Source organism: Mus caroli, unplaced genomic scaffold (assembly GCF_978045245.1).
Source record: "Mus caroli unplaced genomic scaffold, Mus_caroli_1 scaffold_13, whole genome shotgun sequence".
NCBI lineage: Eukaryota > Metazoa > Chordata > Mammalia > Rodentia > Muridae > Mus > Mus caroli.
In genome coordinates, this window is record NW_028227268.1 from 13,355,486 (window position 1) to 13,378,915 (window position 23,430).

The following is a 23,430-nucleotide window of genomic DNA, read 5'->3' on the forward strand; positions in this document are numbered from 1 at the left end:
CTCTTGCCAGACCAAGCATAGTAAGTGTGGCTCTGGCAGGCCTTGCCCTTCTCCCCCATTCCCTCTGCCTTGCTAAAAACCATTAGATTACACCCCAAAAGCTAGTCCCCAAAGTCTATTCCCTTACTTGGCCCCTTCCTCCTCCTGAGGCTGACCACCAAGGTCCAGCTATCAAAGTACTGAAGTCCAGCAATCAAAAGGCCCCTTTAGTTCATCTAATTAACATGCCCAATTAAAATTAAACACCTCATTCTAACAGGGCCATTTTCCTATGTGTCATGTCTGTCTCCTCTATCCAGAGACAGTCTTTTGTACCTCCTCCTGGACAAATACTCCTTCCCCCTCTCCCTTGTCTTCTATCTCTTATCTTTGACTTATTATCTGCCCTTTGACCTCTGGAGGCAAATAAATCTCCTTTATGCCAAGAACCTGATCTTGGGGTGTCCTGGCCTGATTCTGTTTCCTTACAGGTAAAAGAAAAGCTTAATAACTCAGGACTGTAAGTCCGAGTTGTTTTCTGAGTGCCCATTCCTGTGTGGAAACTAGAAGCATGAGACATGAAAGTTACAGGGATCAACACAGCAGGATTTTATGATGTAGAGAGTCTCCATGGAAATGCTCCATGGAGAATGTGGATGCACCCTTCAAGTGACTTTGCTAAGAAGGCAGTTCTCTAACAGGTGAGAAGGCTGTGGTGGGAAGAGGGTGGCTTCAGTGTAGGACAGAGCAGATGCTTGTGGGTGGCCTGAGTAAGACAACATGGCATCCAGTGACCCGAGGAGGCTGCACAGCTTGACAGCTGAGGCACATTTTGATCATGAGTTTTGATCATTTGATAAGATGCCATCGTTAAGGGGTTAAACCATCATTACAAGACAAAGGAAACAAGCCTAGACCTCTCTCATTCCTCATTTGAAAGTGGTCAGGACATTTGAATGTGTAACACGACCTTTTGTGTTTCTCTTTGTTTATACTCACTACACACTGGCACTCCTGCTTCAATGTCACACTGGTGCACCAGCACCCACTTTCAAGTATGTCACTTAGGCTCATTATCCGTTGTTTCTCCGCTTTTCTACTTTAGAAACACTGAAAAGACATGGGATAGACTTGCAAGTACGTCTATAAGATGAATTCTTGCTGGACTAAAGGATCTAGGCTACTCTGAGTTCCCTCTAAGTAAGCAAGCATGAGCCCTGTGACTTCTCAACCTTGACCCTCAGAGTTGTCTCCAAATTCAAATTTATGCAAATCTGATGGTAGTTGACCCTTGAAAGTATACTTTTGATTTCCATTTTTCTAAACTCATGAATGACAATGAACACATTTCTCACGTTTGCCAAATGCTGATGTTCTGCCTGGGATCCATCTTCACATCCTTTGCTCTCTGGGGCATGGGTTGTTAGTATTCTGAGCACTTTTTGTAATGTAGGATGCCACAGTAGTTTAAGAATTTACGGGTAGATTATTTCAGTCGGAAATGTCCCTGAGAGTTTTGGCTATCAGCTGAGATAAGGCAGCTTTAAATCAATCACAATGGAGGAAAGCTCTGAACAGGGCCAAGTCAGATAATAAGAGTTTAAGAACTCTGGTGAGACACAAGGGAAACTGGGGTGAAAGACCAAAGAAGGACAGCCATGAACTCCACGTTCCTACCAGGAAACAGAAAGATGGAGTAAGCTGTGTGGACGGAAAGGGAGAGCCAATAGAGAGGACGAGATTCAGTGCTGTAGCTTCTGACGGAAGCAGCACTACATCTTCCCCCAAGACGGTGATTTACAGTCTCTGCAAGATACAGGGCCCAACCAGGAAACAGGCTGGGCTTCTGAAAATCATGTCCACAGAAGTGATAGTTGATGTCACCGAGGCAGTGAAGAGAAGAGGTGAAGCCCAGACAGGGACACCTGTAAGCACATGCTGGGAAGAAAAGGAAAACTATCTAAAGCATATCTAGAGTGAGCTCATAGATCAGGGGTTTGCAGGCTATAGTCAGCACAGCAAACATGGCAGTAACCCTGTCCTCACAAATACAGTTCATTGGAAGACAGCCACAGCCAATTATTGATAGACTGTCTATTTCTGCTTCTTACCATATGGAAAGAACTTAGCAGTTGCGATGGTGTGCGTGGCGTACAAAGTCAGGAACTTTTACCATCTGTCCCTTTACAGAAGGTATGATAACCCTGATCTAGAAGGAGGATAGTTTGGTATAGTCAAATAGCACGTGAAACTAAAAAGATGGCTATAAACAGAAAAATACTTAGAAAAAGTTAATACATTTTCTGCAAAGTTTCTGTATTATACTGATTACAAAGGAGATTTTAAAATTAGAAAAAACAGAGTAAAGTGATACCTATATCAGAGAAGAGCAAGAGGTTAGTTGGTAGCCCCTAGGAGTTGGTAGAGTGGTTCTGTCCAGATGCTCAACTATACACCTCCTGTGACAATAAGGTGTGGCACCATCATCATGCAGACAGAAATTGGGAGTCAGTTTCATCAAGAAAGTAGGGGACCTCAGAGAACTGCTGCAGCAGTGTACCTGAGCTTAACAACTGGGCCTCAGAAAACAACTTGAGGGTGTATACTATTCAGGAGTCCTGACTGTAGAGCCTCCTCAAGCCATGCAGACTGCCTTCAGCATATCACTAATGGCAAGACTATCTCTAGATGCTGCTGTTACTGGAAAGACACTGAGGTATGGGAAAACAAGATCACAGTTCTGTTCTAGGAACCAATCCTGGGATGCAAGACATAGGATGAATGATGGCTACAATGAAGAGGCAGTGTCCGGGGTAGAGCCTCGGTCAACTTGGCACAAGCCAGTCTCATCTGGGAAGAGGAACCTCAATGGAGAAACTGCCTCCATCAGACTGTCTGTGGGCAAATCAGTGGGGGTACTTTCTTGAAGAGCAATTGATATGGGAAGGTGGTGACACCCCTGGGCAGGTGGTCTTGGATGGCCAAAAAGACCTCATGCATACATCCATGAGCTCTGTGTAATATGCCCTTTCCACTTAAGTGTTGCCTCTTCTGTGATCCCTAAAAAGAGCAGTCCATGTGGACAGGCTTTCTTTCCTCAGGGGTGTTTGGGAGCACTGTGGTACTGAGTCAGCCCTCCATACAGATTCTCATGGTGGAAATCCAACACTGCAGATTCTAGGAGATTATAGAATACTTTCGCAGGTGGCAACTAGGACAACATCCTTACGAACAGTAACTGCATTAATATCTCTAATAAATGCCTGCAGCATCAGGCAGATCTGTTGCTAAGCATGTTAACCACAATCTTTTGAAAATAATTTATCCCTTTCTAGACTTCTGGTAATTCAGAATAGGACACGTGGATCTATAAAATCTGACTAAGTTTTATTTTTTTTATAATAACTTGGACTCTGAGCTTCTCAAGAATACACATTTACTATGTATGTTTTGGTGGACATGTTAAAAGTATGCTGGACAAATGAGCACTGCTTCCCTGTAAGCCAATGCCCTTGTAACTAGCGATATCACAGGATTCTCAGGTTTAATTTATGGCAATGAACTGGTAAATGTTTGTGATAATATAACAAGTAAGATTAAAGAACTTAGATCTTTTAAAAAATTCTCAAGCAAGGTAGTAGTGTCATTATGGTATTTTTCACATGTTGTCTTTATGGGTTCCCTTCCTCACGCACCTTTCCCTAAGAAGTCCACTTAACAAGTCACATGTGAGAAATCTTGCCTTACCAGGCAGAATCTAATAGAGCACTCTCTGCCTTGGATGTTCTTATGTTCTCCTGGGAAGTGCCTACAGAAGGCTGTAGGCTAGAGACAAGTTCCTGAAAGCTAGCACGCACCATCCTCTTAGCTCATGGAAGTTCATCCGAGGAAATGTTGGGGATTGTTCAGTAGGATACTGTGGAATGTTTCTATGGCCCTTCTGCACCACCAGAGCTAAGTCCTCTCTTTGAAGCCTGAGTATTGAAAGTTCCTCACTGTGAGGCCAGATGTCCAAGCAGAGATTTCATATCAAGGAGAGACATTGTAAAAAATGTTGCTTGCAGGCATAGAAAAGAGCTTTTAAGGCACCGATGCCTCTCTCCCTCAGCCACTGACTGGAGTTCACGAGAAAAGGTCGCCTGCCAGTAGGACACCAAGAAATCTGCTCTGTGTTACCAGAAGGCTTGAGGGGGAAAAGAAATATTTCATAATCCTGGGCAGTTCTCACTGTGCTAAGAGCTTATATGAATCAATTTCCAAAGAATAAAATTACAAGCCTCTTTGAGGGGTTTTAGAAGCATCGAGACATAGAAAGAAATCTCCGTCTAGCCTCAGATGACTTTCTTTGGGACCTGTTCATTATTTAATTCCTGTCTTCCCTGTGCGCATGTTCTAAAGATACAGGGAAAAAAGTGGCATTTTCTTTGTGCCCTCCTGAATTAGAATTAATGATGCTAAGAATAGAAAGGAGTTTTCCATCCCACCCAGGAAGACTTGCCTGCTAACTCAAAAAGGGGGACATCCGTGGTAGCAGAAGCCTAAGAACACTTTCCTAGAGGACAGGCTGAGCCTTGGTGTGCAGTGCTGACCTTGCTTCTGAGAAAGGAGAAGCAGTGCCAGCCAGCCATGGGCCATGGGCAGCTCTTATGTGCTCACCCTGAAGTCCTTCAGTTCTAGCCTCTGGCAAATTTGTTCTTCATCCTAAAACTTGTTGAAAAACATCCTTTATTCAGTGGACAAAAATCTTTCAAGTTGTGTGGAAAATACTTTTGAGCCCTTAAAACACTGCTTTGTGTATTCTAAGCCAGAGAATAAATCAGACGTTGCTGAGCCAGTGGCGAGCCTATGAAGGAGCGGAATTACAAGAACAGGAGAGGCAGGTTTCTCTGAATCCATGGCTTGGTCCACAGTACCCTTATACGCTGGAGTGACTGTGTGGCTAACTGTATTACTGCACTGTCCAAATAACAATGGCTTGTGGTTAATCAACAACTAGAAAAATATGGGTCATTTAGCTTTTTAATATTTAAGAATGTAATAGGTATTTGAAAAAATTTTAACTTTAATAATTCTAAATTATATCATATATAGTTCAAAGGCACTATAATAACATAGTGATTGCCCAAAATAAATAAGTTTAAGCTTCACAACCAAAATTATTGAATAATTTCCTATTCATATTCTTCTTAAATAAATTTAAAAATGTAATTTGAAAATAAAAAGAATCTCAAAGAAGTTTTGTTCATGTGGACTATTGATACATTGGAAGTTAAGACTAATAAGTATTAAAACATTTAATTGGTTTTAAAATAGCAGAAATAAACTCAGTGTGAGTGAACACACAAAGACCATTTTTAAGAGGAAGGAGCATTGCGTCCACGTGCGTGTGCACAGGGCTGAGTCAATGACAGGTGTCTTCTTTGATTTTCCTTCACTTTAGTTTTACACCTTAGGTTTAAGTATTTTAAAAATTTAATGTGTAGGGGTATTTTGTCTATGTGCCTTATGTATACAGTTCCCAAGAAGACCAGAAAGAGGCATCAAGTCTCTGGGACAGGATTGAAGACAGTTTTGAGCCATCATGTGGGTACATCCTTTGGAAGAGCAGCCAGTGTTCTTAACTGCTGAGCCATCTCTCCAGCCCTTACACCTTAGTTTTTGGAATAGGCTCTCTCACTGAACCCAGGGCTCACTGTTTCAACTACACTGGCTGGTCAGTGAGCTTTAGAAATGTGACTGCTGTCCCTCGGCACAGGTTTACAGGCACCCCTGCTGTGCCAGGTCTTTTGAGGGAGCACTTAGAGATCTGAACTCCTGTCCTCACGCTTGCATAGCAGGCACTTTATAGGTCATCTCTCCAAATCCTAAATTGTTTATTTCTGAGGTTAAAAAAAATCAATGAGATATGTGGGTGTTTTATATTTCTACAAATCTGTTTAACAGAGGGAGCTAGACTCTTATCTATTTCTGTATTTAAACTCTTACAAAAACATTGCTCCCAATGAAACACGAAAAGAAATTCAGTCACACAGAAAGATGGTCAGAAGAGGGCAGAGGGGTATCTCAGCAGCCCTTCCAATGAGTGGGGCACTTGGCTATTATATAATACCAAACCACAGCAAGTGGTAGTTTTTGAAGCTAGCTGCAATGTGGAATCTGCAACTCTCATGCATGAACTTTGCATGTAGATTCACTAAAACCCCTAGGTCTCTTTTGTGCATTGAATGGGTCTTTTAGTCATGAAGGGATTTGTAACATCAGGGATTGATCATCTGAAATAGATAATATAGTGAATCATGAGTCGTGTAAATCTTTCAACTGGAGATGATCCATTCTCTCCCTGCCTCTTTTTTACCACTTGCAAAGTCACTGATCTCCTCAGAAAACTTTAAGCATTGCCAAGCTGTCAAACTCACAACAGTGATACCAATTTTTCCAAAATTCTAACTTATTGTTTGAAAGGGAAAATTTTATTATTAGTGACAATATAGTCAGTTGCTATCCTTGGCTTGTCAGCTCACTTGGTTTATTTTCTAGAGTACATCTGTCAGATAGCAGAGTGTGAATACACACAGGTGTCAGTGCTATGGGAACAACAGAGTGCAGCCCCCACTTGGTGCAGAACCGCCTTTCCCCGAGACAACCGGCCTACGTCACTAGGGGGCAGAGGCTTCATGTGCTCTCCCCATTACTAAGAGGAGTAGTGTCAAGATCTGGGGTAATAAAATGGATATTTGGTTGTTTCCTCTTTGTTTCAAATACACGTATGTGGAGGGAAGAAATTGCTACTAGGATGGTTGACTGGGACCAGCAGTTTCATCTCCCATTGCTGCTGTGCAATAGTGAGGCGCATGCACAGTGATGGGTCTGTGTTCTTACGAAAACAGTTGGACCCTGAGGAACGAAAGGATAGGGAGCAAGCTCAGAACTGCGGCTTTAGATGCTGTGTCTCCTCTGTGAGGAGACCAAGTTTAAGATTCAGTCAGTAGGAAATGGAAAGCTACTGACAGATTTTAAGCTGTAAACACCATGCTCTTACTTGTGTTCCAGAACTGTCACGGAGCCGTCAGTGTGAGGGACAGCGCACTGGTCAGTGACTCCAGGAAGGAGAAATTGGACAAGGCAGGGTCAGAGAGGATGCAGTTCTGAGTAAGGGTAGGAACTAGTGAGTGTGGAAGGAGCTATGTGTCCAGATACATTTAGGGGCTGTCCTAAGGATTGATTTATGAGAGATAAGGGCAGAGAAGAATCCCGTCAAGTTTCCAGGACGCTAACCAGAGTAATTAGGTGGACAATAGTGATTTGATTCAAATATCTGGCACAAGAGGAGGAGCTTGGAAGAGTAGCAAGAGAAGAAAAATTCTCATGTCTCTACTGAGCAAAAGAAAAAGTCTCATATGTCTACTTGAGCTGCCTATGGACCATCAGAGTGGAGATGTTAATGGTGACTAGAAATGCTGACTGAAACAGGGAGTGACAGCACATTACTTCAATCCCAATGCTTAGAAGGCAGAGGAAGGAGCTACTCAAGACAACCCTGGTCAAATAAATTATCAGAAAAATAAACACAAAAACAAAGGTTGTAGGCTCAGGGCAGAAAAATCTAAAATTGAAAATTCCTTTCTGTGGAAGTTCACAAGAAGGGCTCAGATTATCAGGGACAGCACAGATAAGAGGCCTGATATGGCACACATAAAACCAAGTGTTAAAGAAGGAAGAGGAGAGGGAGGCTAGAAACAGAAATGAGGGGATTGTAAGTTACATGATCTGGGAAGGTATTGCTATAGAAATACAGAAGCACTTAGAGACCAGTTTCTGTACATTAAAGCCACAGTTGATAGATGTTCTGAGAATGGGAATATAATTTCCCTGCCCCAGTGTTGCAGACTCAAATGAGTGGAAGCTGCAGAGATATTTACACTCATCTTCTTGTATTCCCAGGATCTACCTACCAGCACAGGCATCTACAAATCCCAGCTACATCCCAGGCAGCTACAGATCCAGAAAGATCGTACAGACGTAGAGTCAGCTCTATGCAGCTGAAAGCCCAACAGTGCACAAACCCTCCACCAGAGTCCCGTGGCCATGCTGCACGAAAACAGACATTTATTATTAAAAAGCTCTGAATTTGGGAGACTGTTATGGAGTGTCATTGCTGACCAATATAGGTTACCTGTTAAATGTTATAACAAAATCAATCAGGATTTTAAATTCGGATGACTAGTAGTTTCCTTGTAGTACCAGATAGTCAGTAAACAGGAGCGAAAACTACATGGCCCTGAGTTCAATGCCAGCACAAAACAAAACCACACAAACCTAAGTAGAAACTATAGAAGATTTACTAACAGAAATATAGGGCAGTAATGTTGATGAAATACAAAACACTATCAAAAGCCTGTGCCCAGGTAAAGGATGGTTCTGAAACACTCTGGAAGGATTCACAGTGGTCTGATGTCAAGGCCTGCCACTGTCTCCAGACTATCTTTCAGTTATGATTCTAAGCGTTCTCACTAACATTCTCAAATCTGGAGAGACAAAGACTGTGGAGTCTCATCGTTTGCCTCTTGGGGATGGGAGAAGGAAAGATGGACGAGGTAGTGGACCAGGTGAGGACAGTACCAGCTCTATCAGGGGAGACAACCTTTTCTCTACTCCATGGGTGTCAAGAGGTTGGGTAAGTCTGAGCTCAAGGGGACGACAGCCTGTTGCAGCTGGGTAACTTGAGCCCTGAGAGATTATTTAATTTACTCTCCAAGGGCGAGCAGCCAGCTCCCCAGCACTGCATGATTACCCCGTCCCCATCCTTCCCTTCCTTTCCCTCAAGCGACAGAACAGGAGGAAAACAGCAGAGGTCGATTTTCTTCACACAGAGGAGGAGATTACTATGCTTCAAAAGTATTTGCCGTCAAGTCTGAACGCCTTAATAGCCCTGGTTTACCCAAACTTCCACGAGAGAGACTTCTTTAGGACCCCTCATTAATGACAGTCATTCATGTGGAGGGATGTTAGGTCCTCCCAGCTTCCCATATAGCAATGTGAAAGTTACAGAACACTGGGGATGGTGGTGCATGCCTTTAATCTTAGCACTTGGGAGGAAGCCATCTTCGGGTCTCTGAGTTTAAGTCCAGCCTGGTCTACAGAGTGAGTTCTAGGACATCCAGGGCTCTACAAAGAAACCCTGTCTAAAAAACTAGAACCCAAAAACTAAGCCAAACAAAGCCAACTAACCAACCAAACCCCCAAATATTACATGAGTGATAGTTACACACTGAAAGAAAAGGTGAACAAAAATATAGTGTCTATGTAACAGGTCTCAAATACAAGGCTTGACAAGTAGACATTCTAATTCCAAAAGGCTCTGAGGAGAGAGGACCACTGAGAACCACCTGGCCAACTCAGGCCTAGAACTGGAAATGCTGAGGAAAAGACACAGTGTACAAATCCATCCATACAACATGAGAATTAAGCTAAAGTGTGTGGCTAAGTATGACCAAGCAAGCAAGCATCACAGGCCTGACCAGCGTGGAGAGAGGCACACTACCCTAGGTAGCTGACAGGAAGGGATAGAGAGGTTAGAGAGGTAAGCTGCCCGTGTGCTCACTTCTCAGGTCCATATCATCTCCTCCGTGCCACAGGTCAACGCTCCCTTTTGCTTTTCCCTTATTTTTAATCAGTGGGATTAAAGGTAAATGTTTCACAAACAAATAAACAAACAAACAGTATTTGAAATAGGATCCACTATGAAGCTACTTGTACCCCCCCCCCCTTTAATGAGGAACGGCATACTGAACTGATGTCCACATGGGTTCTGTGCTGGTTACTTTTGGTTAGTGACATTTGGGATGACTTGAAAAACTTTTAACTTTTAAAAGAAATTCTGAAAGATTTGTCACGAGCGTATATTACATTATAATTTTACAAAACTACAAAAATTTGTTTTTCAAAAAGGGAAATATGTAACTTTATTGTGAAGTTAAGAATTAAGACTGGGCTGTGGAGACAGACTGGGTTTTCATTGCTATTCTACAGTTGAAGAACGAATGGTAGGTATGGAATGACTGCTGTAGCCTGAAGGGCTTTGGTAGTCACCTGACCTGTGCTGGGGAATGAAGAAAGGAGACAGACACACATGCACACACTGACAAGCTGGGCCTGGCTGGGCCATGCACACTGATGGGGAAAGATTAGCAGCTATCAAACAGTTTATTATACAGCTGACCCAGGAGGTGGGTTTATTATAAAGCTGGAGGAGGAGGCAGGTGATCTAAGCTTGGTAGGGGTCTCAACAGTTCTGCCATCATCTGGGAGTAGAAGGCTGTGGTGGTTACCTTCTGCACACACTGCCCACATTTGAATTGGTAGCGGGTAAGGCCTTCCATTGCCATGGTTGAGTCTGTGACATGATGGTGCTCATGTCAGTGCACACTCATTTAAGATTCCATTTGCTCCCATAGATGACCATGACTGTTTTGCCTTGACCATGTCTTTGCCATTCTCATTGGAAAATAGAGTCTACTTCTTTACACTTGATTCATTCCCGGCCTGGCAACCTGTCTTGGCCAGCAGAATGTGGTGGGAGTGATTTTGCATCTTCTTAGTGCAGCTTCATGCCAAGTGCAGGCTCTGGCTCACATCTCTGAGGCCCCCTCTGCCACACCAGCTGCTAAGAGAAAGTCTGACCACTTTGTTAGGGAGCACTAGTACTCGGGGAAGAGGCTACATCTCAGGCATCCCAGCTTCAGTTAAGCCTCTTCTAAATGAAACCCATTGACACACTGGATGAAAAAGAGCCACTTATCTCCCCCGTCCAATTCTCCATCCCAAGGACTTCAAGCATAGAATGAAGTTATTGCTTTAAGCCATCAAGTTGATGTGTATTTGGGTATGCGACAGAGATACTTATCATCCTCATTCATCCATTATTGGAGGGCATGTACCATGAACAGAAGTAAGGGCATCCACTGTGGGCATAAGACTTCCATGCTGTGGGTGCTGGGGATGGAGCTCAAGTCACCAGGCGTGCTGTGAGTGCCTTTACCTACTGATTCACTTCTCAGCTCCAGGGATAATCTTTTCTGCAGGCATCTTTTTAGATGTAGAATAGATAAATGAGATAAAGCAATAAATGGTAAAGATTTTATTGCTTTTATCATAATAGTGATGTTATAATGCAAATACATCAGGAGGATTCACAGGCTGGAGAGATGGCTCAGTGGAAAAGAGTACATGTTGCTCTTCCAGAGGACCCAGGTTTGATTCCTGGCACCCACTCATGAAACTCCTGAAACTCCAGTCTATGGGATTCAGTGCTTTCTGCTGGTCTATGTGGATACCAGACAGGGATGTGATATATGATACACATGCAGTCAAAACACCCATACACATAAAATAAAATAAAAATAAATTCACTACAAATTCACTCTTCAGAGTTATCTAGTAAGTCAGTTGATGGTATTCACACTCTTCTCTTGACAGACATGTTTATTTTTATGTATACATGTTGTAACCTTGGTGTTTACGGTAAAGCACCCTGTGAACATCTTCAATATGCTTACACTGCCTCCTCTGACAGGATTGCAGTTTACTTCCTATAGTGAGAGATATGGGAAGGAGACAGAATGCTTGGCATCACAGGTGTGTGGTATAGGACAGCTTCATACCATGGCTAAGCATTTCATGACTAAAGCCAAGTATGTCTCTTCAATCAACCATACTGGGGTGAATTCTAGAATTGGGTCAAAGGCTAAGCAGGCCTCCTAAGCAATTTAATTGTGTTAAGCACTGTCAAATTATTATCCAAAGTATTTTATCATGCTTCAGAGCATGCATGGGTGTCCTCAGTGGATTTGAGACTACATTCTCAAATTTGTTACTATCATGAAAAATAAGTGCACATGTTATATACATATCAACTGCCATATTTAAATTCAGTCTGTGATTTGGGATGGGTCTGAAGTTATGATTAAAAGGCTTTTCCCTTTTATCATGCAAATGGATTACAACTATAAGAATAAATATTTAAAAATGGGTAATTGTGCTATTTACAATTCTCTCAAGGTATCTTTAATCCTCTAAAAACAATGCTAGGATGGTTGCTGGGGTAACCTAACTCATGTCTTCTCCTGCTTATAAATGGGATCCACTTGTTTATTTGAAAATTGGAAATTACCAACCACTTGGTTATTTGGATAAGTGGAAGAGAAATCTACTTAAAAGGTAATTTTATGTAACTGAAACAGTTCAAACAAACTCTACAGCTAGGTCATGCAGCAGAGAGTCACACCAGGCCAATGCACTGACTGTGGTGAAAAGTGGGCATCCACAAGTGAAAGGGGCTTGGAGGACAGATGCTCGCAGCGGCAAGAACTCTTGGCAGCCACAACATGAAGGAAATGGGCTTTGTCCCCCCCCTTTGTCTTATAACCCAGGGATGCCAAAAGCTTACAAGTAGAAATAAATAGGCAACGCGTCATTAACCAAACTCTAAATCCTCACCTCTAAAGTTAGGACGTTGTCTGTACTTGTCGCAAAAGATTTTTCCATCTCTTAAAGCCTTTTATTTTATTCAATACCATCTAGGCTTAAATTTTACACACACACACACACACACACACACAGAGCAAAATTTTCTTTGCTGTCTATGATTACTCTACATGTTTTAAGTATTGTTATAGCAAAGGCAGTGAAAAATAACCTTTTGCTGGGCATCCCTTAAAACAATTTTGTTCTCCTTTCAGCCTTATTTATAAAGGTTTCCAGATGCTGCTCCTTACAGATGAAGCACAGCGTGATGTAGACACTTACAATAGTATCCGCCACTGTGAAGCCAAGGACAATGCTACTTTGAGCTCTAACTGCCTCTAACCCAGAGGATCAGGTCCAGGGAGCTCTCTGTTGCTACTAAGGTGTGAATGGTTCTCTGAAGCCATTTAGAAACAACCAAAGTTCTCAGCAGCAACAATCAACCTTGTGCAACGTCAAAGCCTATCAGATGGCTGGCATTCCATGCCGGGGACAGATGCTATTGCTCACTCAGTGACTGCACAATGAAAGGATGTGGGCAAAGAGCAGATGTAAATGGAAAGCTGACTTCTGTATGTGCTAGGCAGCAGTGCTGAGCTCAAACACTCATTCTAATTTCAAGAGACAATTCCAAAGTAATTCTCAAGAGAAAGGCGAGGTATTTTCAGATATTTGTTCAATATGAATGGCTAAGGCTTGCCAAAAATGACTTTTTATGCTGGCATGCGATCTCTTGGAGGGAAGTCAGCCTGAGTCACTGGATACATCAAAGGTAGAGAGTCCAGTGAATGAATTACTGCAGGCTGTGTGAGCAAGCCAGATACCTGCGTTCATCTGCCCACTGCTGAGACTCCAGCCTCCTTTTAATTACATGAAAGCAGCTGGTACCACTGGTCGCTGGAGTCTTCAGTTACCTTGATTGCTTGGTCATTATCTCTAATCAGCTGCTGCTTCTCATCTTCAAACTTTTGTATAACATCCTGGAGCCGCCTTTCTGCAGCAAGCTGCTGCCGACTGCTCTCCTCTTTCAGAGAGGAAATGGTTGTCTGAAGTTCTGCTATGATCTAAAATGAAAACAGCATGCTGTAACTTCAAATTCTCCAGCAAGAGGCATCTATTTTATATGTATTTATGCTTAACAAAAGAATGAATTTGGCAAAACTATTCCACAAACTGAACATTTTCAATTAACATATCACTCAGGATAATGCACAAAATTCCACACAATAAAAGGCTCCAATAAAACTGTGAATGGTGAACAACTGCTGAACCAAATATTTTTGGAAGACATTTCCACTCTAACATTCCACAATATTTACTCATCAGAAGAAAGAACATCTGTGATCTCAAAAAAATGAAAAGCGTCAGATTGTATTTTATTGAGAAATAAACTTTTTAAGAGTGAGAAAGGCTGGTCTGACTTTTGTAAGACTTTGTACTACTGCCACCTATCACTTCCCCAACCCCCATCACCACCCACCCACCTCCAACCCACTACCACCTCCTACCCCCCCCACTCCCTTCACCTGCTCACCACCACCTTATCACCACCCACCAAACTCGCAGCAAGCTAAGTAAGTCCATTCTTCATGGTCACTTAATTCTATGCAGCAACCCTTGGGCACTAACTAATGTTTATGTATTGTGTTGAAATGTAAAGTTTTTATATCATTTGCTACTGTGAGATACAAAGCGAGGTTAGATATTTCACCTTGTTGAAGATGATTCCCAGCTATGGAGCTAGGCAAGAACTGAAGCCCACAGGCAGCTTCATCCTCCAGTGAGCCAGTTTCATTTTTTTTAAATATTTTTTTATTAAGTATTTTCCTCAATTACATTTCCAATGCTATCCCAAAAGTCCCCCATACCCTACTCACCCATTCCCATTTTTTTTTGGCCCTGGAGTTCCCCTGTACTGGGGCATATAAAGTTTGCGTGTCCAATGGGCCTCTCTTTCCAGTGATGGCCGACTAGGCCATCTTTTGATACATATGCAGCTAGAGTCAAGAGCTCCGGGGTACTGGTTAGTTCATAATGTTGTTCCTCCTATAGGGTTGCAGATCCCTTTAGCTCTTTGGGTACTTTCTCTAGCTCCTCCATTGGGAGACCTGTGATCCATCCAATAGCTGACTGTGAGCATCCACTTCTGTGATTTTGGTATCAAAGAGAAGTTCATACTTCCAAACAGGTTGTCTCCTTCTTAACTATGCACACTCATGAAAGTTTACTCTGGGTGGCTGGTGATAAGATGGGTGATGGGGGGTAGGTGGTGATGGGGGGTAGGAGGTGGTAGTGGGTAGTGATGGTATACTTTTAAAGTACAAAATATATTTTCTCAAATGTTAGGACTGAGCAAATCAGTAGTGAGAGTAGAGGCATGCGGATCTGGAGCTGGAGGACAGTTTCAGCTGCAAGTTGACTTTGAAGCTAACTTGGGCTACATGAAATGTTGCCTCAAAAAACTGAGGTAGCCAAGATTGAAGATAAAAATATTTTGGGGATATTTCAAATAATTTTAAGGGCTCAAATATCCCAGGATATCCCTCAATTTTAAAGGATTGTGGACAATGCATACAAGAAGAAATGAGTGTAGGTGTTGGAAGGAGCTGTGCATAAGCAATGCTGCAAGGAAGGCTCGCTTGCCTCTACAGTCTGTAGGGGAGGGAATAAGGACGTCTGTGGGACAGTGGGATCATATCTGGAAGGCTCTTTCTAAAGCTCATGAAGGGAACATGAGGCAGCGTCAGGACACTGGAGTAGAACAAACTCTACAGCCAGACAAATGGGTAGAATGGCTGTCACCCTGAGAGGTTGACTATTTCAGACTAGGAGGTGATCAGAACACTAGGTTTACAAGCATAGTGCAGTCAAGGAACACAACAGTCAAGTCTACTTGCTGTAGACTTAAGAGTGTGTGAAAACACACTTCTTCACCTTAGCTCAGTGCATACATCACTAGCACTCACTAAATATTTACGTAGTGATCATAATGGTAAATCAAGTAGTGAACTACCATGCTAAATAAGAAATGCTCATCACCTGGAAAACTGAACTGACATAATCTAGCCAGTCCAGAAATAATAGTAAAAATTTCTGAAAGAAAAATAATACATTATAAACAATCATAATTGGGAATGTCCAGTTTGTATAGAATCATAAGGAACACAAAATGTCACTAAGTGTTCAACCTCTATCTACCTCAGAGTAAGGACTGGATTCGGACATTTCCACGTGATATGAGAAATTATCTCTCTGGTTAACAACAGGGGCTCTTTTGTGAGGGGTGTTATAAGCAGCCTGACCCATGAAAGCAATAATAGCTGCTAATAATTGTTAAGCAATGAAACTTTACTTAGATATTAGGATCTTATTTAACGTCTTTACAGAATGTAAAATAGAGGTTAAATTTCGATTTTTAAATCATTCTACGTTTTTTCCCCAGATTTTGGTACAGTCTGAAACTCTTCCTCTAAGTTCAATAGCCAACATAAACCACACCTAAAAAAGACAGGAGGGTATTGGGGCTCCTAACAAAATACAGGAAGGCAGAGACCCCTGCTACCCTGTACTTCTTGGCATGGCCCCTGGACACAGTTGGGGCATTAATCTGCACCATGAAGGGGAAGCAAGCCAGGGTAATGATGAGGGATGATTGGCAGTGTGGAGGGGAGTTCAGGTGGCAGTTGGTCCTCTTCAGCTACGAATACTTTTGTAGAACTGTAATACCTTGTTTTGGAATCTGAAGAGTAGGAAACTGAACTGTGAAGACTGAGAAGGCAAGGTAACTGTCTAATCTTCAGACAAAAGGAACAAATCTGTGACTGGAAGAAGTACCATGGCCAGAGATGATGCCTCCCTTGTGCTATGTGGTTCACAAGGGGCACAGGCTCTGAGTGTGCTGAGGTGAAGTGCACATGTGCTACTAGGACCAAAGTTTTTGATAAAATCTCAAAGATCAAGTAACTTCCTTTACAGGAGGAAAAGATTTCAAATATTTTCTAAATTTAAACTGCTGTACTCTTGAGCACCCATGGACCCATTTCTAATATATTCACATTTGCACTGCTCTTAAGAGGGAGATTTTAAAATTCCAATAAACACACTGGAGCAACATTGCTTCTGGCGCTCTCATGAGCTCGCTGAGATATGCATTAGAGATTCCAACAAACTAGCATCTGAAAGCACAAACAGCCCATGTTTCTGGGTTTTTGAAAATGTTTATTTAAAAATAAACTGTTTCTCAGTAGTGACTGGCACTGTAGGCTAATGCTTTCAAATGCCAGTTCATGGCTATAAATACTCACTGTATCAGAGATGGGTACAGACGAGTGCTGTTATCAGACTAAGGCTATCTTCCATTTGACATTCCTGTAGTATGTGTGTTTCTGGCATCAATTGATCTTTAGTTTATGAAATGATTACAGTGAGTGATAGTTACTGGTTTTTTCCCACGGCCTTTCCCTTAATGTCTTGAAGAAAAATAGCATGCTTGCACATTTCCAAATTATATAGAGAAATTTCATCAGTCTTTAAGCACCTCAAAGCATGGTGTCTGATGAAAAAATTCCAACTTTCCTCTAGATCTCTTCCTTGGTTTTCTTCTTCCTTTTCCTATTGAAATATTCACACACCTAAGGTTGCTAACAGTTATTAAATGTTTTAGTACATACAAGGCACTACGTGCTTTGGCTATTAATTTTACTTACTAGTTAAAAGTGTCTTAAGAAGTAGGTAATAACTTCCCTTGACTAATGAGGAAACTGAATTCCAATGGTGGCAAGTAAACTCCCTGAAGGACACACAGGTGGCACCACTGTCTGGTATGCCAACCCAGCCTGTGGACTCCACGCCTGGGCTTTCCTACATGCTAGCATTTAATTTGCTCTAATGTCACCTGACCAGTCTTCTGCACACACTCTGTAGCTCAGCCTAAGTTTACACTCTTGTTCACACTCTGTTCACACTCTTGTGAGTTAAGCACTTGTATTAGCCAGCTTCCATCTTACTGTCTCTATCTTCCATTTCAAATAAAGCAAAAGAAGCATGATGCCAAGTTGCAATTTTTCATGTTTCTGTTTCAACTTTAACTTGGGAGAGCTGAGATCTCTTTCAGCTGGTTACAAGCATCATCTCAGCAGACTGACAAGGACATTTCTCCCTAAGGGCTGGAATAATGGCAACCATGCCATAATCATCTTCCACATAAACACATATGACTATTCAATTAAAGACTTCTGGCTTTCTTAATGGTTTGTGAATTATATAACATGCTCATTTTAGAAACAATTACAGAATTAACATTTCCTGATAACCATATTCAAAGTTTTGCTGTATTGGGAAGGTGAAGCACTGGGGCAGACTGGTATGTCAAAGGTCAAGCTTGCCACTTTGAAGTCAGATCCAGGCTGAGTCCTGGCTTAGTCACTTGCTAACTCCTATGAGCTCATCTCTCTGATCTCTGTTTTCTACCCTCTACTGCTGAGCTACATCCTCAGCCAGCTCTTAACTCTCCGTTTTCTCAACTGGAAAAATGGAGCCAATAAGGAAGACTGAATAAAGTCACTAGGTTTTTGCCCAGGAATGTTGGGTATTGCCATCTGTTCTGTTGCTCCTTTTATGAGGCATTCATAAAATGTTACATGAATTTCACTTTATACACCATTGTACACAGGCAACGACACTAAAGCCAAACTTAAAATCATTAGACAGGAAAACTGTAAAACTAAATGGTTTAGTTACTCATTTACCAAATGAAGGTAACCACTGGTTACGTCTAGGAGAACTCACGGTACTCCAGAGGTTTGATGCTCCCTAACTGAAGCTATTGAAAAATGGACCAACTCCTGCAGCAAAAGTACTGCAAGCATCCATCACCCCTCGAGCAGAGGTGGCGTTTTAACTGCTAGTCTTCCTTGTAGGAAAACGGCCAGAGTTAACCAGCCAGCGATGGATGCAGGGATTCTTTTCCTTCCTTCAGAAGAAGCCAGCAGTTGAGCTTATAATTTAACCTAGAATTGTATGTCATTTTGAATTAGTTAACAAGCTAGCTCATGGGTGCAACAAGTTAGAATGTTGAAAAAAAAAAAGGGAAAAACAGATGTTATCAACCTGCTTACATCACAAATGTAGGTGTGTATCTCCTGCCCTTGTGAAATGTGTTTCGGCCTGGGCTTGCTCTAGTGTGCTAGCTAGTTTTATAACATCTTTGTGTGTGTGTGAGAACATTAAGGTGTGTGTGTGTGTAGTATGTTGGTTCAAATGGTTCAATATGTACAATTATTCCTAATTTAATAAGACTGAAGTATTAAAAACATATTTTATTTATCTACCCATAAAAATAGCATACTAATCCATGAAAAACTGACAAGAATTCGATTTAACTCTGAAGTACAAAGGCTTTGTTGTGTTTGTCGGTTTCCCTTTTGCGTTTGCTTTTGGATTGATTGTTTTCTTTTGTGTCTTTGGCTCATGCTTACCTGAGAAGATTTGGCAAGCTTCTGAGTGTATTCCTTCTCGATCTGCTTCAGCCTGCTGTTGGCCTGCAAAACACACGTACACGAACACACACACAGTGACCTGTGAGCTTGGTATCTCTTCCACATGCCTATCACCAGGCAGCTGGGATGCCTGCCAGCTGCACCACCCTTCTGGGCAGCCAGAAAACCACAGGGCTCGTCTTTGATCTGACGCCAACTATTCATCACTGAAGAAGCAAGCAAGAAAAAAAAGAATCTCTCCTGCCAATTATTAGACAAACATAAGACTTCTGTGGATAGAAAGAAAAAGGGAGAAGGAGAGACAGAAATAGACACAGCAAGTGTGGCGGCTCAAAGGTAAAGGAAGGGAGAATGAAGAGCAGAAAGGAAAGGGAGACAAATGGGACAGGGAACTGGCAGAGGAGGAAGGGAAGGAAGGGGGTAAATTGAATGCTCTTCACCTTAGCTGAAAAAGAAAATAAGTGCGTTCAGACAAAGGCAGGTGAGAAAAGTTCAGAGCACTAAGCAGAATTGAGCCCCGACTTGGCTGAACACACAAGAGCAAGCTTTTGAAGTGACAAATATATCTAAATCAAACAGTTCTCTATCCTGGAACTAGGGTAGCCTTCCCAGAATAAGTCCACATTGCTTAGAACGTGGTTGTCCTTCTGCCACTCAAGTTTTGGACTTTTAGATGTGACCCTCTTCCTGCTCTCTGGGAGTGCTTGAGATCTTCAAGCTTTCCTTGGTGCTCAGAAAGGCGACAGTGACTCACCCTATCCAGGGCCCCGTCCCTGTCAAGCACACATTTCTTGGAAATGGTTTCAGCATGTCTGCTCATCTATCCAGCTTCTCTGTTTTGTCATCTCTCTTCACTGTTTCTATTTTCCATATCTTTGTCTTGATTTCTCTTAGAGTTTCCTCTCCTTTTACTATAAGACATTCTATGGGATTAGAACAACTGTCAACATAGCTGGAATTTCTATGGGTTCTTTCTTTTCTTTGAAGCAGCATCATTATGAACTCCCACTTTATAAGTGAGGAAACTGAGACACAAAGTGTTTTGGCAACCTGCCTATCACCATATAGTACAGAAAATGGTGGAGCTGAGACTTAACATCTGCCCCAAACCCCAAACACACACACACACACACACACACACACACACACACACACATACACACACACACCAAACTCAGTAGCTATTTTAACATTCATCCCAAACTCTAAGTCACCGCCCATGCCCTTTTTTCTTTTCTCTTCTCCTCTTCTCCTCTTCCCTTCCCTTTTCCTTTTTCCCTTTCCCTTTTTTCCCTTTCCCTTTTCCCGTTTTACTTTTTTTCCCTTTCCCCTTTTCCCTTTCCCTTCCCTTCCTTCTTTCGTTTCTAGTGCTGTGGCTCAAACTCAGGGGTTCTAAATAGGACATCTATGTCATGTGCCTTCTCCCAAGGTCCAGGGATCATTCAAGAGGAAAGTGCAGAAAGACTGTAAAAGCCAGAAGAGGTGGATGACTGTATTAAAGCTGTTTTCTGGCCACAATTGGCAGTCAAACATGAACTCACAGTGTCTTGTCAGCAAGCCCAAGATCTGCACAAGATCATATGAGACAAAATCCTAGCAGGCAGTGGGGGAGGTATCGGGAAGCCCCACCCTTAGCTGAGGAACTGTTGGCAATTGATGCCGAAGAGGGGAAGAATCCGTTTTCTTTGGGGAATAATACTCTTGAATGTGTATACATGCTCCAGCAATGACCCCAAACCCCTGCATATATTGGCAGCACTAAGAGAATATAGGAAATTGGGAGGGAACAGTGGTAGGAGACACAGGATGCATTACAGGGTTGGAACAGTGGTAGGAGACACAGGATGCATTACAGGGTTGGAACAGTGGTAGGAGACACAGGATGCATTACAGGGTTGGAACAGTGGTAGGAGACACAGGATGCATTACAGGGTTGGAACAGTGGTAGGAGACACAGGATGCATTACAGGGTTGGAAATGAGGGGTAGATTTGATCATGACACATTATATACATGTATAAAATTCTCAAACAATGAAATACTGTTACATTAATAATAAACAACAAACAAACCCACAAAACAACTCCAGGGCTTCATGCATACTGATCCACTGAGCTGTATCACCAATCTTTCATTTTAAACTCTGACAGAATTTCCTCAAGAAGTAGAGATAGATAGGCAAGTGTTGCCTACTGTGTTTAAGGTCAGCAATTTGAATCACATACTGGAAGGAGGGAGCAATCCGTGCAGGCTCTTCTAGTCATGGCAGTAAGGCTGAAGTGACACAACCTGTGAGATCCTAGAAGGCTGGTTCCCAGCCCTAACAAAGTGTTGCTGAGAAGTCTTTGACAATGGGTAGATATACCTCACCCAGCCTTTTCCTGTGCAGTCTCCTAGCCCTTACTTTTGAAGCAATCCTTTCAAAACTATGCTTACAGCTTACTCCACAAATTTCCACATCTGCAGTCCCATCCAGTTTACACTCTAACTTTGTTAAAATGTATCAAGAGCACATGACCACTGCTATTTGTCTAGAAAGCTGTCACTTTCCATCTCAGCTCTGTGACTGACACAGTAACTTTCTGTTACAGAGTTGGGGCCACTTTGAACCTTTTGAGGTTTATTGGTTTTGGTTCATATTCTGCTAATGTTACTTATCACAAAATGCTTCATGAAGTATTTGTTGCTTTTAAAATAAACACTTAGAGAGCTCGCGCCATTCACCAGGCACTGTTCTAAGTGCTTTACAAATATTTACCTACTAGAGAACCTAAAAATTAACTGCAGTGCTGTAAAGACCAATTTCGTTTTCAGAGATGTTGGTCAGTGCAGAGGCTGTGTCTTGGCTGCAGCTCCTTGCAGGACCTGTGGCTAGCTGGCCCAAACAAACTATAGCAACTCTGTTACTGATAAGTATCCACCACATCCACCTAGGCTAGGGCTACAGCACAGAAGAACCTCTCTCTACCTCTGTAGAGCTTCTGCTCCAGTGAAAACTATAGTTTCAAAAGGTGATGATTTAGATGGTCTGATTGTCAATGATAAAGATGAATGAAGGAACGGGGGGTTGTGAAAGGGAGAGGGAAGTTTGTAAGATGCAAAACACAAGTTCTCGAACACCTCCTAGATAGACACAGGAGGCCATGGCCAACTCTAAGTACAAGGGCCCTGAGTCAGACTAAAAATGTCCAGTGCAGGGGGTCAGTAAGCAGTGACTGAGCTGAGCTCTGAGGAGAAAGGACCAGAATCTCTTAACTGCATGTGACTGCCAAGAATTCAGTTTTTAATATGAGTAACTAGGGAAGTTCCTGAAGTGTTTTCGGTATAGGAGAAAATAGTAATTTAAGTAGTAATAAGATCACTGGAGATTTTGTTGGGGGCAAGAAACAAAGAGACCATTTAGGCTGCAGCAGCAAATAATACAGGTTGGCGAAGGGGGTGATGAGACACAGGTGGATTTGGCCTGAAGGAAGTGACTGGACGTACTGCCTGATGAAAACAGATGAGGCAAGAGTGACTTCCGGGACTGAGGAGTGCGTCAGTGGGGAGGAGACTGGATGTACAAGTATGAGGACCTGATTTTAGTCCCTAGACCCCATATAAAGTGGTGTAGTAGCTAAAAATTGGACACTCCTACAGCAAGACAGGAAAGGGAGACAAGGCCCTGGAAGCCCATAGGCCACCTAGCTTCTTGTACATGGTGGACAACGACAACAACAACAACAGGAACAAGAGATTCAAACAAGGTGGAAGGTAAAAGACATACACCCAAGCATATCCTGACTGCCACATGCACACCATGGTGTAAGTTCACTATGTGTACCAACATACATTCATACACATGCATACCATGGTATAAGCTCACCATATATACCAACATACATTCATACACATGCACACCATGGTGTAAGTTCACTATGTGTACCATCATAGATTCATACACATGCACACCATGGTATAAGCTCACCATATATACCAACATACATTCATACACATGTACACCATGGTATAAGCTCACCATATATACCAACATACATCCATGCACATGCACACCTTATATACCAACATACATCCATACATATGCACACCATGGTATAAGATCACCATGTGTACCAACATATATTCATACACTTGTGTACCATGGTGTAAGTTCACCATAGGTACCAATACATCCATATACACAAGTTAAAAATCCAAGATTTTTTTTTAAATTTTTAATATTTTTATTACATATTTTCCTCAGTTACATTTCCAATGCTATCCCAAAAGTCCCCCATAGCGCCCCCCACTTCCCTACCCACCCATTCTCATTCTTTTGGCCCTGGCATTCCCCTATATTGGGGCATATAAAGTTTGCAAGTCCAATGGGCCTCTCTTTCCAGTGATGGCCGACTAGGCCATCTTTCGATACATATGCAGCTAGAGACAAGAGC

At 42.2% G+C, this 23,430-nt stretch overlaps 1 protein-coding gene across 1 annotated transcript in view; it reads right to left on the reverse strand.

The window, feature by feature from the left end:
* The window catches only part of Cep112 (centrosomal protein 112), a 442,735-nt gene that overhangs the window by 82,574 nt on the left and 336,731 nt on the right, over positions 1-23,430 (reverse strand). Inside the window, exons 22-23 of the mRNA XM_085829453.1 lie at positions 18,978-19,040; positions 13,416-13,565 (exon numbers count right to left, since the gene is read on the reverse strand). Of these exons, the coding sequence (XP_085685579.1) occupies positions 13,416-13,565; positions 18,978-19,040 (213 nt within the window). The remainder of the gene's footprint in view (positions 1-13,415; positions 13,566-18,977; positions 19,041-23,430) is intronic.